Source organism: Mytilus californianus, unplaced genomic scaffold (assembly GCF_021869535.1).
Source record: "Mytilus californianus isolate M0D057914Y unplaced genomic scaffold, xbMytCali1.0.p SCAF_2, whole genome shotgun sequence".
Lineage (NCBI taxonomy): Eukaryota > Metazoa > Mollusca > Bivalvia > Mytilida > Mytilidae > Mytilus > Mytilus californianus.
This window is the reverse complement of record NW_026262668.1, coordinates 51555709-51574055: the sequence shown is the minus strand read 5'-3', so window position 1 is coordinate 51574055 and position 18347 is coordinate 51555709. Positions and strand designations below refer to the sequence as shown.

Genomic DNA, 18347 nt, shown 5'->3' with positions numbered 1-18347 from the left:
TGTATAAGTTTCATAGCATTTGGTTGAGGCAAACTAAAGTTAGAGAACGGAAACGAAAAATTCAGCAATTTTTCCATTTATAAAGGGGCATAACGTTAACTCTAGAACGGTTAAAATGATGCCACCAAAATTCAAACTTGATCTGTGTTTTGTGGTAATAATCATTGTTTATAAGTTTCATAACATTTGGTTGAGGCAAGCTAAAGTTAGAGGACGGAAACCAACTTTGGGACGTACGGACGTACGTACAGAAGGACAAGGGTAAAACTTAATGCCCCCTCGGCTACGACGGGGGCATAAAAATATATGAATTAATTTCTGGATACATACAATTATTCTCAATTTTTACATAAGGTAAGATTTATCAAGGTTTCAGATGAACTGATCTAAACAATAATTTATAATATAAAGTATTTTTTTACCTGTAAACTTTCTTCGTCTCTTAGATGTTTTGCTAATGATTGACTGACTTTGCTTGGGGATGTAGGAATATCTAACACGTCCAACAGAAAATTTGATGGAGGTATGTATTCTATTTGGTTATCTGAAAGTAGAAAATACAACAATTATCAAATTTATCTACTGTAAATTCAGAAATTATGACGTGCATTTGTTATTATGATTTAAAAAAAATTGACCAAAATCATAGATTAATTATTGAGATTTCAGGAAAAACGGCATACAGATATGTGTATCAGATATCAGAATGTGAGTTCTTATTATTGCGATACACAACCAGTCCCATTATTCATTTTAATAAAAACCTAGCAATAATTTCTTAATTTACAGCATCATGTATTTTTGTTTGTGTTTTAATTCAAATTGTGTGAGTCTTCAAAAGAAAACTGATTAGTGTTCTTGCAATCTCTTGGAACCTAAAAATTTCACAAGAATCAAATTTAAAATAGCAGGTGCACATCTTCAGGTCCTGATGAAGTCTGGTGAAATTCTACCTATCCATTTTCAAAGGGTTACGGGTTGACAAACTGATACAAGCAGAAATGGTGAGAATTTCATGTTCTGGTATGGGAAACAAACATTTTTCTCATATTAAAAATCAAAATAGCAGGTGCACAACTACTTGTCCTATAGAAGAATCTGTGCAAGTTTAGTTCATTTCTATCAAGCCATTTTTAATGAATTGCTGATTAACAAAGTTTGATAATGATGCAAAAAGACAAAAGTGATCCCTATGTATTGCTATAGCTTCCCTGTCTGACAACACAAAGACAAAAGTGATCCCTATGTATTGCTACAGCTTCCCTGTCTGGCAACACAAAGACAAAAATATTTGTGTGCATATGTATTCATAAGATAATATAATTACTCTACAGCCAAAATGGTTATAGTTTATATTGGCATGTACATGTATTCATTTTTTTTTTAACCTGTGCTTAAATAAACTACAAAAAAAAGTAAAAAATACTGTGCATGTTATTTTAGATGTCTCAGTTTTCCACTACTGTGGATTCATTTATTTTCGTGGGTACCAATTTTCATGGTTTGAGGAAAACTTGTATATTCGTGGATGTTTAATTTCGTGGTTTTGTCAAAGTCTGCATACATTCCTTTAGAAAATTTGTTATTCGTTGATTATTTAAATTTGTGGTTCCCATGTTCCCTCGAAATCAACGAAATTGGTATCCAACGAATATTAATGAATCCACAGTATTGCATGTCGTTTTTTTGTATAAGAATCAATTTGAGAGATACTTTTAAAATAGAACCCCATCTAAATTTTATATAGAGTAATTCTTCAGCAAAAATAGAAAGCAGCTGGTGATGCAATAGAAAGAAAAAAGGATAACACTAAGCAATAAAACTTCAACCAGTTCTGATTTGTGGTTGCTGGGCAAAACGAACTAAATTACTCCATGTGAGCATGCTATATTTATTAGGCAAACAGAAAGGAGATTTATAGTACAAAACAACTCAAGTTGAATTTTAAAACAAACTTAATTTTCTATATTTATCTGATCTATTTATAAATCTCTACTTTCAGTTTTCATTATTTCTCACACCCAGAGCAACACATATTATTTTGACGTAAAATTTAATGAACATGTACCAAGCTTTGTTCTTCAGTACTTAATAGGGGCTTCGGTGACTAAGTGGTCTAAGTAGTCAAACTACTGTATCACTAGCCTGTCAACACTGAAGTTGTAAGTTCGAATCCCGCACATGGCAGATGCACTCAACTGCAATCGTTAGTGACTAGGATTGTTAGTTTTCCTACCAATGGTTGGTGGTTCTCTCGGGGCACTCCGGCTTCCTCCACCAATAAAAACTGACTGCCACGAAATAGCACAATAGTGTTGAAAGTGGCATCAATCAATCAATCAGTACTTAATTTCTGTATGTAAATTGTCCTGATAATGCCTGCCTGGCAGACGAAACATGTGGACTAGCATTTTTTTTTTTAAATTGCAGTTTCATGAAGTGCTGTCAAATTGGAACTTTATTTTAAAACATTTATTAACATTTATTGACAACCCTGCATACCGTGGTATCCACTTCAGGAGACTCTACCAAAAGTAAACATAATGGTGTTTGTTCACCCCATGGAGTTTTAGAAAGTAGATATAGTATAAGAATTATGTGTGGCTAGACAAACCATCAGCTACATACTGTTTTTTTATTGCTCAGATTTTCACACCAACATTATACCTGATTACCTAGAATGTAAATTTTTAGCCATACCATAACTCTGATTTAATCAACCATGAAAAAGAACAGCACCAATATTAAAACTTAAGTTATTGTTCACAACTTTTAATATGCATAAAACTGATTACAAAATGTCTATGTGCACTTTTTGACTCACCTGAGCAAATAAATATCATGATTGCTTCTGTACCTTTACAACACTCATCTGTAAAAGAAAATTAAGGAATATATTTCAAAGATGATTGATTTTTGATTGCTTCAGCGCAGAAAGGCTATATAGCAAGAAGTATTTCATGTGAGCATATATCTACTGTAAACCAACTAATTTTTATGAGCAATTTATTTTCATGACTTTCGCATTAGAAAAATAATGCGAAAATATAAATCATCACGATAGTAAAACTTGTATGTTTCCTTATTTCACTGCATCAGGTAAATTTGAAAATCAAAATGAAAATTAAATTGCCGCGAAATGGGCTAGCAAGGGCTAAACGTGAAATAAAGTATACTCGAAAATAAGTTGGTTTACAGTATATTTGTTGAGACTAAAGAAGAAAAATTAACCATGTCTCAATAGTACTTTTTATTTACAGAAATAAACATTGTACTGTATATGCAAGTATTTAAAAAAATAATATAATTTGTGACATTCATCTCTATTATAATCAACCATGGCAGTGTTCTCCCTACAAATTTCTTATAGCTTCCTGGTAAACAACAAATTATAAAATACCATCTTGTTTCTAGAGATTATAGCATCACATCCATGATAATATCTATAAGGAAATTATTTTAGATAGCATCACATTCAAGCAATGGGGGTGACATGGGGGTCCTCATTTCCAAATCCTGCTTCTTTTTTTTTGTAATTCTTTCCTACTTAAAACTTGTTTTCCTCCTTTTTCCAAGATCTAACTTTTTTTAACCCCTATATCCCAAATCCCCACTTTTTTAACACTCTATATCCCACATTCCAAAAGTGTTTAAACCCCTCTCAAGCAATATAGCATCACATTTATGATTACCATGATGCTAAAAGAACAATGCGTGCAAAATTCTTGAATCTTTATGTTAATCTACCTTTCAGGTATGCTATTTAAAATTATTTTTATATATTATTCTCTTCACTAAATTGCAGCCATCAGTGGAGCAAAAATTGCTTATATTTCTGCAGCACATGACTTTATCATGGTCCTTGTATGCATCTCATTACTTAATCTTTAGTTTTCTGATTAATGATGTATGGACCACTGTTTAAAGTTTCAACTATTTTCTTACAGCTATGGTGTTGTCACCGTCACTGTCCTAATTTGTTTTAATTGTATTTTTTTTCTTTTTAAACATTTTTTTACCATCCATGATCATCCATTTGGATCTTATTTTTCTTCTCTCAAAGATGAATGAAAGAATTCTAAAGAGGAATCTTTCCTTAGGTACCTGATCATATATATAAATATAAGGAGATGTGGTATGATTGCCAATGAGACATCTATCCACCAAAGTTCAAATGAAGTGGATATAAGCAGTTCAAATGAAGTGGATGTAGCAGTTCAAATGAATTGGATGTAAGCAGTTCAAATGAAGTGGATGTAAGCAGTTGAAATGAAGTGGATGTAAGCAATTATCTGTTTATGATAATTGTGCTGTTAGCCTTAACTAGAGGCTCTCAAGAGCCTGTGTCGCTCACCTGTATTTACTGATGCTTTGGAAATCATGTAAAATAAGGTTAAAATCATAATTAATAGTATTAGATATTAGATATTATAATGATATCTAAGATAATAACAAAAAACTGCAAAATTTTTGTAAAATTACTAACTCAGGGGCAGCAACCCAACAACGGGTTGTCGGATTCGTCTGAAAATTTCAGGGCAGATAAATCTAAATCTGATGAACATATTTGCCACCTGTCAGATTTGCTCTAAATGCTTTAGTTTCAGAGATATAAACCAAAAACTGCATTTTACCCCTATGTTCTATTTTTAACCAAGTCGGCCATGATGGTTGGGAGGCGAGGCCATCGGACAAATTTTTTTAAACTAGATACCCTAATAATGATTATGGCCAAGTATGGTTAAATTTGTCTCAGTAGTTTCAGAGAAGATTTTTGTAAAAGATTACAAAAATTTACAAAAAATTGTTAAAAATTGACTATTAAGGGCAATAACTCCTAAAGGGGTCGACTGACAATTTTGGTCATGACAACTTATTTGTAGATCTTACTTTGCTGCACATTATTGCTGTTTACAGTTTATCTCTATCTATAATAATATTCAAGATAATAACCAAAAACTGCAAAATTTCCTTAAATTTACCAATTCAGGGGCAGCAACCCAACAACAGGTTGTCAGATTTGTCTGAAAATTTCAGGGCAGATAGATCTTGACCTGATAATCAATTTTACTCATGTCATATTTACTCTAAATGCTTTGGTTTCAGAGATATAAGCCAAAATCTACATTTTACCCCTATGTTCTATTTTTAGCCATGGCGGCCATCTTGGTTGGTTGGCGAGGTCATCGGACACATATTTTAAACTATATACCCTAATGATGATTGTGGCCAAGTTTGGTTAAATTTGGCCCAGTGGTTTCAGAGGAGAAGACTTTTGTAAAAAGCTAACGACGAGGGATGACGACGACGACAGACGACGGACACCAAGTGATGAGAAAAATGGAGTATCAGTGTATATTAATAATTCATAGTTACCACTAGGTGGGTAGTGCATCTGTTCTGGATCTAATATTAATGTCTCTAAAGTCCTGACTTTGTAGAACTGTTTAGACAATCTCACAATCTTATTTCCAGAAATATCTAGTGTCCGTAAACTCTTCAAATTGCATATCTCTTCGGGAAAGCTATGTAATCTATTGGCTATGTTGGAAAAGTAAAGAAAAATAGGTTATTAACATTTGAAAATTAAGTTTCATTTAGTTATGGACCTGAAAATAAGCAGAGTCTGTTGGTCAGATATCTTCTTTATTTTCAAAAACTTCTTTACATGAGAACAGAAGTGTTGTATCAATATAAACCTAAGTAATTGATCTGAATGGAAAAGGTATGATAAGTCTACTTTTTTGGCCTGTTGAATTCAACTAAAAACATAGGATATTAAACATAGCATCAGTGTATTCTAGTTCAACCAGTTTGGCAATTTGTGACAAATCTGACAAATATAGAATCATCTCCACAGTAATCAAGGCAACAACCATAAACCATTTTAAATACACAAAATTTCATCCCTCAGATGTTCATCAGACATAATTAAGTCTGTCAGATATCAGTTTTTAAATTTTTGAATACTATATTAAATTACTAAGTAAAAAAAAGTTTAGCAACAATTTTTTTTTAATTTTATATTCATATTTCAAAAATAAATTAAACTCAATATAACAATAAAATTAATTATTGTAACAAAGAAAATAAACCATAAGGTGCAATTTTTATTCAACAAAAATTTGAGTCTAAAGATTAAAACTTCGGAAATTTTTATTTCGAAGTCTTTTAATTAAAACATATGTTGCTTAACTTTTTTTACTCAGTATATTTGCATAAGACTTCCATGATGTTAAGATGAAGAAAAATAAGCTTGGAAATATAGATTTCACCACTGCAACAAATGTATTACTATATTTCTCCACTCGAGACAGTTAAATTTTAATATTTAAAGCGTGAGGCTTGCCAAGCTTTTTCAATAATTAAAATTTAACTGTTGAGAGTGGAGAAATATCGTAATACACGAGTTATAGTGGTGGAATCTGTTTCTCTAATGATTTTTATTCTTCCTTTTCAAAGATTTGCAGGAAGTTGTGTTCTTTATATGTGACATCATCAGGCATGGTTGCCTTTTTTCATGACGTCACAATAGGAAATTCAAAAGAAACCAAGAAAATTTGACGTCCCAATTAAATTTCGACCAATAATTTGCCGAGAACAGATATTTCACTAGTGAGGAGAAATATTTTTCTCACACCGATCAAGCAATGTGAAAATAACGCAACAATTAGAGAAATATTCTTCCCAACCCATGTACATTCAATGACAATCCATGTTTATATAAGTGTTGTTGTGATTATTTTATGATATACTTTTTGACTGTCATAGTGGTAGACAAAGACTGATAAAAAATCGTGAAAAAATTAACAAACTTGATGAGCATTTCATATTTCTACGTCCTTTTTTCCCCTAACTGTAAAGCAATCACACCCTTTCAAACTGTATTGTTGCTTTTATTTTACAGAATTCCTCTGTTCAAAACTCATATCACATTTATTACTTACATTTAATATTGAGTGTTTGTAGATGCCGTAATTTACCAATAGATGATGGTAGCTTTGATAATTTGTTGTTTTCTAAATTCAATACCTAGAAGAAGAAAATGAAAGCAATGGAAGTCGTTATAAAATGCTTTGTGAGGGGTAAAATTTGGAAAATTTTATCTTTTCATTCCATAGACAACTGACATACATGTAAGTTCTACATAAAAAGAATGAACAGCATTTAGAATTATTATGTGTATTTACCTATGTAATGAGAAGCTTAGGAAAGAATGTTTTATATTACTAATAAAATGCTCCGCAGGGCGCAGCTTGATACGACCGCAGAGGTCGAACCCTGAACAGTTGGGGGAAGTATAGACACAACATTCAAGCTTGATACAGCTTTGGATTTGGATTGTGATTAAATATTTGACACAGCATAGGTTTCTAACACAGATTGAATGTGGTCTAAGAACTTAAAAATTTTAAATTGGACATTCACCTATTATGGTCCAATATCCAAAATCTAAATACATGGTTAGATTCAGCATATCAAAGAACCCCAAGAATTCAATTTTTGATGAAATCAAACAAAGTTTAATTTTGGACCCTTTTGACCTCAATGTGGACAAAGTTGATAACGGGGCCCAAAAATCAAAATACATGGTTAGATTCAGTATATCAAAGAACCCCATATATTCAATTTTTGTTGAAATCAAACAAAGTTTAATTTTGGACCCCGATTTGGACCAACTTGAAAACTGGGCCCATAATCAAAAATCTAAATACATGTTTAGATTCAGCATATCAAAGAACCCTAAGAATTCAATTTTTGTTAAAATCAAACTAAGTTTAATTTTGGACCCTTTGGACCTTAATGTAGACCAATTTGAAAACGGAACCAAAAATTAAGAATCTAAATACACGGTTAGATTCGGTATATCAAAGAACCCCAATAATTCAATTTTTGATGAAATCAAACAAAGTTTAATTTTGGACCCTTTTGACCTCAATGTGGACAAAGTTGATAACGGGGCCCAAAAATCAAAAATCTAAATACATGGTTAGATTCAGCATATCAAAGAACCCCATGTATTCAATTTTTGTTGAAATCAAACAAAGATTAATTTTGGACCCCGATTTGGACCAACTTGAAAACTGGGCCCATAATCAAAAATCTAAATACATGTTTAGATTCAGCATATCAAAGAACCCTAAGAATTCAATTTTTGTTAAAATCAAACTAAGTTTAATTTTGGACCCTTTGGACCTTAATGTAGACCAATTTGAAAACGGAACCAAAATTTAAGAATCTAAATACACAGTTAGATTCGGCATATCAAAGAACCCCAATAATTCAATTTTTGATGAAATCAAACAAAGTTTAATTTTGGACCCTTTGGACCTCAATGTGGACCAATTTAAAAACGGGGCCCAAAATCCAAAAACTAAATACACGGTTAGATTCAGCATATTAAAGAACCCCATGAAATCAAGAATAAAACCCCATTCAAATTGGTCAAGAAATAAGCAATTTATAGGAAGTATCTTCTTTTGCACAATCCTGTGCTATTAAATATTTCTTGCTATTGCGCAATACTGTACAATTGACAATTTCTTGCTATTGCGCAATATTGTGCTATTGGATATTTCTTGCTATTGCGCAATACTGTGCAATTGAAGATTTCTTGCTATTGCGCAATACTGTGCAATTGAAGATTTCTTGCTATTGTGCAATACTGTGCAATTGAAAATTTCTTGCTATTGCACAATACTTATTATATAATAATTTACACATCCTGTTTGGTGTGTATCTCCTACCATATCATTATTATTTGATTTTAAATATAAATCAGAAATAACCAACTTAAAATGGAAAATTTTAAAAGAAACAAAAAAGGAAAAAAAGAAAAAAAGGAAAAAAAAATAAATCCCCCCCCAAAATTTTTTGAACCCCCATTATGATTCATTACCCCCAAACTCAATCCCAGCCTTCCCTTTGTGGTATGGTACCTTGCAGTACAATTTCAGAGAGATCCATACACTTGAACACAAGTTATTGTCTGGAAACTAGAAAAAAATGTGTTTTTTGGCCCCTTTCTGGCCCCAAATTCCTAAACGTTTAGGGCAATTACCCCCAAACTCAAACCCAGCTTTCCCTTTGTGATATGGAACCTTGTAGTACAATTTTAGAAAGATCCATACACTTACACACAAGTTATTGTCATGAAACTAGAAAAATGCTTGTTTTTTGCCCCTTTTTTGGCCCCTAATTCCTAAAATTTGGAGGCAATTACCCCCAAAATCAATCCCAGCATTCCTTTAGTGATATGGAACCTTGTGGTACAATGTCAGAGAGATCCATACACTAACACACAAGTTATGTCTGGAAGTTACAAAAATGCTTATTTTTGGCCCCTAATTCCTTTACTGTTATTACCATAACCCCCAAAATCAATCCCAACCTTCCTTTTGTGGTATTGAACCTTGTGGTAAAATTTCATAAAGATCCATTCACTTAAACTAAAGTTAGAGTGCGAAAACCAAGTGTCTTCGGACGACGCCGGACGACGACGCCGGACGACGACGACGCCAACGTCATACCAATATACGACCACAAAAATTTTTTTGCGGTCGTATAAAAAGAGGAGTTGGGTAAATGCCAATGAGACAGCAGCAAGATCTAATTATAAATTCCAAAAGTTGTATAGTTAACTGCACTACTTGATATATTGATGTATAATTGTCTAAGCAATATGGTGTTTTGGAATAGAACAACAATTTTCCCCTAACCTTTTAATCTGTTAACCAAGTAAAAGAAATAAAATGCTCCGCAGGGCGCAGCTTGATACGACCGCAGAGGTCGAACCCTGAACAGTTGGGGCAAGTATGGACACAACATTCAAGCTTGATACAGCTTGAATTTGGATTGTGATTAAATATTTGACACAGCATAGGTTTCTGAAACAGAATGAATGTGGTCTAAGAACTTAAAAATTTTAAATTGGACATTCACCTATTATGGTCCAATATCCAAAATCTAAATACATGGTTAGATTCAGCATATCAAAGAACCCCATATATTCAATTTTTGTTGAAATCAAACAAAGTTTAATTTTGGACCCCGATTTGGACCAACTTGAAAACTGGGCCCATAATCAAAAATCTAAATACATGTTTAGATTCAGCATATCAAAGAACACTAAAAATTCAATTTTTGTTAAAATCAAACTAAGTTTAATTTTGGACCCTTTGGACCTTAATGTAGACCAATTTGAAAACGGAACCAAAAATTAAGAATCTAAATACACGGTTAGATTCGGCATATCAAAGAACCCCAATAATTCAATTTTTGATGAAATCAAACAAAGTTAAATTTTGGACCCTTTGGACCTCAATGTGGACCAATTTAAAAACGGGGCCCAAAATCCAAAAACTTAATACACGGTTATATTCAGCATATTAAAGAACCCCAAGAATTCAAGAATAAAACCCCATTGAAATTGATCAAGAAATAAGCAATTTATACGAAGTATCTTCTTTTGCACAATACTGTGCAATTGAATATTTCTTGCTATTGCGCAATACTGTACAATTGACAATTTCTTGCTATTGCGCAATATTGTGCTATTGGATATTTCTTGCTATTGCGCAATACTGTGCAATTGAAGATTTCTTGCTATTGCGCAATACTGTGCAATTGAAGATTTCTTGCTATTGTGCAATACTGTGCAATTGAAAATTTCTTGCTATTGCACAATACTTATTATATAATAATTTACACATCCTGTTTGGTGTGTATCTCCTACCATATCATTATTATTTGCTTTTAAATATAAATCAGAAATAACCAACTTAAAATGGAAAATTTTAAAAGAAAAAAAAAAGGAAAAAAAGAAAAAAAAAGAAAAAAAAAAATCCCCCCCCCCAAATTTTTTTTGAACCCCCTTATGATTCATCACCCCCAAACTCAATCCCAGCCTTCCCTTTGTGGTATGGTACCTTGCAGTACAATTTCAGAGAGATCCATACACTTGAACACAAGTTATTGTCTTGAAACTAGAAAAATGCTTATTTTTGGCCCCTTTTTGGCCCCCAATTCAGGCAATTACCCCCCCAACTCAATTCCAGCTTTCCCTTTGTGATATGAAACCTTGTAGTACAATTTCAGAAATATCCAAACACTTACACACAAGTTATTGTCTGAAAGTTACAAAAATGCTTATTTTTGGCCCCTTTTTGGCCCCTAATTCCTTAACTGTTGGTACCATAACCCCCAAAATCAATCCCAACCTTCCTTTCGTGGTATTGAACCTTATGGTAAAATTTCATGGAGATCCATTCACTTAAACTAAAGTTAGAGTGAGAAAACCAATGTGTCTTCGGACGACGCCGGACGACGACGACGCCAACGTCATACCAATATACGACCAAAAAATTTTTAATTTTTGCGGTCGTATAAAAACAGAAGATTAAACCAGTAGTAAGATGGAAAACTACCAGCATAAACAATAAGCTTCTAATAATTACCTGTAAATTTTCAAGCTGATGAATATTCTCAGGCAAATTTTTGATTTCATTGTGATGTAAATCCAATACCTGAAAAAGTAAAATAAGGAATTAATATTAAGATTTGTAGTAAATCTTGGAATTATAGATCAATGAGGGTCTGGATGGGGTCCATCTTTTCTGTATTCTTTAATTTTTTCTGCCATTTTTCTCTATTCTTTATACTTTTTGCCCATTATTCTCAATTCTTTATATTTTAGCACCTCATTATTCTCTATTCTTTATTTTTATGGTCCATTTTTTTCTATTCTTTATAATTTTTGCTCATTATTCCCTATTCTGTAAACCCCCAACCACACCCTCATCAATGTTCTATGAAGATAAAACTGTCAAAGGTTAAGTAAATAATTGTTAAATAAATCCAAGAAACTTTTTACCATGAAAGTATCTAAATTATTCAAGTATATCTTTTTTGTACAAATCATTATCAGTGAAATTATCAAATTTTAACCACACTGTAACAAGCTTTCTAATATTTCTGATTAATACTTAAAAGAATAGGCAACCACTTTATACAGCATTTGTTGCTTGCTTTTTATCCAAAATGTTGCTTGTGGTAACAAGATAAATTTTCAACCAAATAAAATACTGTTACACTAGCAACACTGTTCTGGAAAGCTAGATTTCAGACACAGTTCTACTAGGCAGACAGTCACGTCTTGTAGCAGACTACCTTTTTATTTCTATTCTTAGAGAAACTTACCCTGAGTGTCCTAAAATCATTTAATCTCTCTGGTTTGTCGATTCCAGATAACCAGTTGTTATTTAATAATAAGGCCTGAAAACAAACAAACAAAACTGATTTTTGGTTCTTCAATAATTGAGCAGAACTTCTTATCTTGTAGGATTTATTAAATTTTCCTTCTTTTCAATTTATTTATTTCTGAAGGTAGAAAAGTAGGAATTAACAAATTGTCAGATAAACATTTTTTTTTCTCAAATGAAATGAGTTTAGGATGAATAGGAAAGAACGCCATAGTATGGTTGGAATGGCAGTTCTTGTGTACTTAAAATAACTAGTTAAACCACACATGTGCATGTCGCAAGTTTTTTACCAGATCTTAATGTTTTTTTGCTTAGTAAATTTTGGCAGATATTTGGTTAATTTCTTTTTAATTTATTCACAATTATCAAAGATTAAGAGATATGTAAGGCTTTATATATTGTAGGCCTTTGTCTATTCTTGAAGACCATATGTAGATATCTTTTGATTTGTTTGTGGTATTTGGCTGTCTCATTGACGTCGACCTCACACCTCTGTTCATTCATATAAATGTGATCAGTAACACTTGTATAAATCAAACAGGTTTCAAAAACAAAATGTTCATACCTGCCAACTTTTCAAAATCTCCATGGGGGATTATAAGTGCAAGAGGACCTAATGCTCCCCTTATATAGTCATAAGTGTTCTTAATCTACTACTATGTTGTTTGAGTGAGTATACATGAACTTAAAACCCTTTTAACTCATTTGAATGCCTGTTTTGAAATCTTCAGTTTATATAATAAAGAATTTCAAAATTCAGGTCACCTCTCATGGGGGATATTCTCATGGGGGATATTCTCATGGGGGATATCCCCCATAAATCAGGATAGTTGGCAAGTCTGAATATTACTGACCTCTTTCTGTAAGTAGTTACATGTGGAATATAAATCATCTGGTATCTGAAACACAAAGCAAAAACAATGTTAATTTTGAAAGTTTTTACAACTCTACCCAGGACCATACAGCTATTTGTAACTGTTATGTCAGCATATAAAATATCCAGCTACAATATAGTATTAGAATAACTGTGCAAGTATCTTTGGTTCTAGTTTTCATATTTTTTTTCATTTGTTGACAAAAACTTTGGGTTCATGGGTTTTCTAACTTTATTATTGGTGTCATGCTTTTTTTTTTATGTTCGCTGCTCTGTTTCAAAATAACAAGCTTATTAAAAGACTGCTATAAATTGATAGTAAATAAATAGAGGAACTAAAAAATCAGAAAAAATTAAAGGGTGTGTCCTTGTTTTTGAGGTATAGGCTATTAAAACTTTGGTTGGAGATGACTTTTATCTAGATTTTCCCTACATTTAACATTGGCTCCTTTTCGTTCAAAACATAGGAAAAAAAAACAAGGAATTTGAAAAGATTTTCAAAAATGGCTTGCTTTTTTTTTTTTATCTATATGTAATATAAACTGTTAACACAGAGATATGTCTCGCCTATTTGTTATTTTGATAATGCAAATGTTGAAATTAAAATTACAATACTTTAACATGTAAGTTATGTAAATATTCAAAGTCAATGAACCATGACTGAATGTACAGGGCTAAACAGTCTCCATGGAAATGAGATGTGCCACTGCTAATACAACTGCAAACTAAATACCATTGACTTTTCATAAGTCGTTCTCTTTAAACAAACCTAAACACAAACATTAACTTGTAAACTATGTAAAATTTCAAAGTCAATGAACCATAATTAGGGGGTGGGGTTATATAATCTCCATGGAAATGAAACTTGCAAATACCAATACATTTGCATTGCGAATATCATTGACTTAACATTAGTGGTTCATCTTAAACTGATCTAATCAGAAACTAATGCATGTAAACTAAGCAAAAGTTTCAAAGTCAATAGACCATGACTGAGAAGTAAGGACCAAATATTCTCCATGGAAATGAGATATGCCAATGCTTATACAACTGCATACCAAATATCATTGACCTACAACTAGTGGTTCCCCATAAACTGACCTAATCACAAACTAATACATGTAAACTAAGCAAAGTTTCAAAGTCAATAGACCTTGACTGAGGGGGTGGGGCCAAATAATCTCCATGGTAATGAGATGTGCCAATGCTAATACAACTGCATACCAAATATCATTGACCTACCACTAGTGGTTCACCATGAACTAGACCTAATCACAAACTAATACATTGTTGACGCTGCCGCCGCCGCCGGAAACAACATACCCATGTCTCGCTTTTTGACTCCGTCAAGGTGAGACCAAAATTATGAAAAAAAAAATAGGGGTAAGCAAGCAAAATTTCTAATTGAACTTCATATATAAAAATTCTGAATATCTGACAAAAAGTAAATAAACTGCTTCGCTGAGTGCAGCTGGATACGCCCGCAGAGGTCCAACCCTGAACAGTTGGGGCAAAAATGGACACAATATTCGCGCTTCATACAGGTCTGAATTTGGATTGTAATTAAATATTTGACATATTATAATCTTCTGAATAAATGTAGTCAAAGAACTTGAAATTGGTTATATGAATTGAATTTATATTCAAATAAAGATTTCTTGCTGTTGTGCAATACACTGTGCTGTTGCGCAATACTTAGTAAATCTGTTGTCAGACTATAAACAAATAAAGTTCAATTTCTTCTCAAAGTCATATTTGAAATTTATGAAAAACAATAGGGAGATTACATTAATAGCTATAAATAATTCACCAAAGTTTCATAAGAACTGCTGAAAGCATTTTTGAGTTATTGTCCAAAAACTGGAAAATCCCCCCTTTTCAATGAATAAAACCCCATAACTCAGAAATGTAAAATCTAAAATTTATAAAATTCTAAAGGGAGCTTACATCAACAGATATAAACAATTCACCTAGTTTCATGAGAACTGCTGAAAGCATTTTTTAGTAATTGTCTGAAAACTGGAAAAACACCCTTTTTTATGAATAAAACCCTGTAACTCAGAAACGTAAAATCAAAAATTTATTAAAATCGAAAGGAAGCTCATGTCAATAGGTATAAACAATTCACCAAAATGTCTTGCAAGTTGGTGAAAGCATTCTTGAGTTATTGTTGGAAAACTGGAAAATCCCCCCTTTTTTAATGAATAAAACCCCAAAACTCGGAAACGGTAAATCTGAAACTTATAAAAAACGAAGTGAGCTTTCGTCAATAGATATAAACAATTCACCAAAGTTTCATGCATATTGGTTAAAGCTTATTTGAGTTAATGTCCGACATGTTGACGACGGACGGACAGACAGACAGACGGACAGATGCACAGACGGTTAACGGTATACTATAATACGTCCCGTAAACGGGCGTATAAAAACAAGATAAGTGAACATCCTTAACAATTCTAATGTGAAAACTGACTGTTTGTCCATTACTGAAAATCTTTCTCAAGTTAAATCTCTTTATTTTACCTTACACATGTTACACTGATCATTCTAATATGAAATAAAAAGTATAACTATGTTTCAAAGAATTGTCATCTACTTAATTTCTTCATATTTACTATATCCTATAAACAACAAGAAGGTGTCCATAATACATGGATGTCCCACTCGCACTATTATTTTCTAAGTTCAGTGGACCGTGAAATTGGGGTCAAAGCTCAAATTTGGCATTAAAATTAGAAAGATCATATCATAGGGAACATGTGTACTAAGTTTCAAGTTGATTGGACTTCAACTTCATCAAAAACTACCTTGACCAAAAACTTTAACCTGAAGCAGGACAGACGGACGGACAAACAAACCGAAACACAGACCGAAAAACATAATGCCCCTAGGTGGGGCATAAAAATAGCTATTACATCTCACCTTATTCAAGTATTACAGGAACTAAATTTCTTGCAACTGGTGATTGGGCAGTCAAGGTCGTTAAAAACCCCCATATATTGTAGTAGTTCAATTTGAATTTGAATTTTACAGTCAAAACTGCTATATATAAAGGTCACCTCTTTTAAGCGAAAAACTTGGTCTTGTCATGTCAACCACTATTTGTCCAACTGTAGTAATACCTATGCATTTTCATTCTCAGTTCAAATTTCCTCTCTCTTAAAAGATCAGTTTTTTTCTGGCCCCAAGGGTGACCTTTATAATTATACAGGTTTGACTTTATCTAAATATTGTTAAGAATTAAAATATATACTGCTATGGTGACTTTGCCTTAGATTTGCTTAAATTTATAATCCAGTAATATTGATTTTAACATTTGATATTTTTTTAAAACAGTAAAACAGTAGTTCATAAAATTTAAACCAAATTCACCACTTGCAAGAAAATTGGTTAAAACCAATATGATTTCATTTGTAAAAATAATGGTTTACATTACCTCATCAAGTTCACAGTTGGAAACATCAATATTTGGTTCTGGGTTATTCTCAGCCTGTATAAAGAAAACAAAAACAAACATACAGGCATATGGAACTCAGTGGTTGTGGTTTGTTGCTGTATATCATATTTGTTTTGGGTTTATTGTTTTGCACATATGTCCTATCCACTAAAAACACATCACAAATCCTGGATTTTGATTAGTGCATGCCTTGTAGGAGAGTTGACAAATCAGCAGTCAGCTCAATTCTATCGAGATAGGTAAATTCCAAGCTAAATATGGATGATTGATTGAAGATTTTTCATTGTCAATGCATTCAGGCTTCAAAATAGCCATTGTACAGCAGCAAATATAACGACTGAATTATTCGGTTATCATAAAGAGTGAAAAAAATTACATTCTTACAACTTTTTGTCTTTACATTTTAACAACTTCAGTCATATTAGAAGATCCTTCAATGTCAATTGAAAGTTATTTCACATCTCATGTTTGTGCTATTAAAGTTTGAGTGTGTGTAATGCTATAAACTACATGAAAGTTGTTACATTTAAATAATCAAATAACATGTTACAATACCTCAAACATTTGGTCCTGGTAGCGTTTCTTCGCTTGTGAACTTTGAAATCTTAGGAAAGGCATTTTCCTTTTTGATGTTTCAGTAGCACCTTTGGGCTGACCTGCCCCCTTTGAAGAGGATAACAAACCACCTGGTTTTTTGGCTGACTTTTTTCCTTTTGGTGTGGTCAAGTTATTCGATGACCTTTTTTTATCTTTAGAGACATGGTGTCCCATTCACCCAATCATCCAATAATATTTTTACCTGAAAAATTCAAAACATATATAACTGTTTTATTTGCAATAATGAAGTTATAAATTACCACAATAGAAAAGAAAAGATATCAGGTATCCATCCATGACACAAAATCAGTACATGCACAACAAAAAACACAAAAAGCAAAGGAACAGCCCTTTTATTGCTGTTCTTCATCCCAAAGTCACAGTGAGGCCTTCAACACAGAGCAAAAACTCTCACTACACTGCAAGATTAAGACAGTACTAGCAGTCTGTTAATCACATGTAAAAATATTCTGATCTGGTGTAAATGTGCTTAATCATGTTTGGATAAATCTGTAAAATATAATAATAAACTGAAATTGATTGTAAATGTAATACTGATACATAATAAAAAGTATTACAGGAATAATAAATAAATAAATGGGGAATGTATAATATGTGTACATGGGACACAGATGATGCCCCCGCTTGCATATCATATTAAGTTATAAAGGGACATAACTGAAGAACGGTAAAAGTGACGCTACCCAAATTTGTTAGTGATCTGAGTTTTGTAGTAATAAGTATTGTGTATAAGTTTCATAACATTTAGTTGAGGCAAACTTAAGTTTGAGAACGGAAACGAAAAATTCAGCAATTTTTCCTTTTTTAAGGGGCATAACTCTAGAACAGTAAAAGTGACACCACCAAAATTCAAACTTGATCTGTATTTTGTGGTAATAAGCATTGTGCACAAGTTTCATAACATTTGGTTGAGGCAAACTAAAGTTAGAGAACGGAAACGAAAAATTCAGCAATTTTTCCATTTGTAAAGGGGCATAACTCTAGAACGGTTAATGTGACACCACCAAAATTCAAACTTGATCTGTATTTTGTGGTAATAAGCATTGTGCATAAGTTTTATAACATTTGGTTGAGGCAAACTAAAGTAAGAGAACGGAAACGAAAAATTCAGCAATTTTTCCATTTGTAAAGGGGCATA

General features: G+C 32.4%; 1 protein-coding gene and 1 long non-coding RNA gene across 2 annotated transcripts in view; one reads left to right on the top strand and one right to left on the bottom strand.

The window, feature by feature from the left end:
• The window catches only part of LOC127729991 (uncharacterized), a 99505-nt gene extending 90648 nt beyond the window's left edge, over positions 1–8857 (top strand). The window contains exon 2 of the long non-coding RNA XR_007994924.1: positions 7370–8857. This is a non-coding gene — a long non-coding RNA (uncharacterized LOC127729991). The remainder of the gene's footprint in view (positions 1–7369) is intronic.
• The window catches only part of LOC127729976 (E3 ubiquitin-protein ligase LRSAM1-like), a 53087-nt gene that overhangs the window by 28314 nt on the left and 6426 nt on the right, over positions 1–18347 (bottom strand). The window contains exons 2-10 of the mRNA XM_052237975.1: positions 17147–17390; positions 16571–16624; positions 13115–13159; positions 12199–12273; positions 11457–11525; positions 6948–7032; positions 5377–5541; positions 2825–2872; positions 423–544 (exon numbers count right to left, since the gene is read on the bottom strand). Of these exons, the coding sequence (XP_052093935.1) occupies positions 423–544; positions 2825–2872; positions 5377–5541; positions 6948–7032; positions 11457–11525; positions 12199–12273; positions 13115–13159; positions 16571–16624; positions 17147–17362 (879 nt within the window). The 5' untranslated portion in view covers positions 17363–17390. The remainder of the gene's footprint in view (positions 1–422; positions 545–2824; positions 2873–5376; positions 5542–6947; positions 7033–11456; positions 11526–12198; positions 12274–13114; positions 13160–16570; positions 16625–17146; positions 17391–18347) is intronic.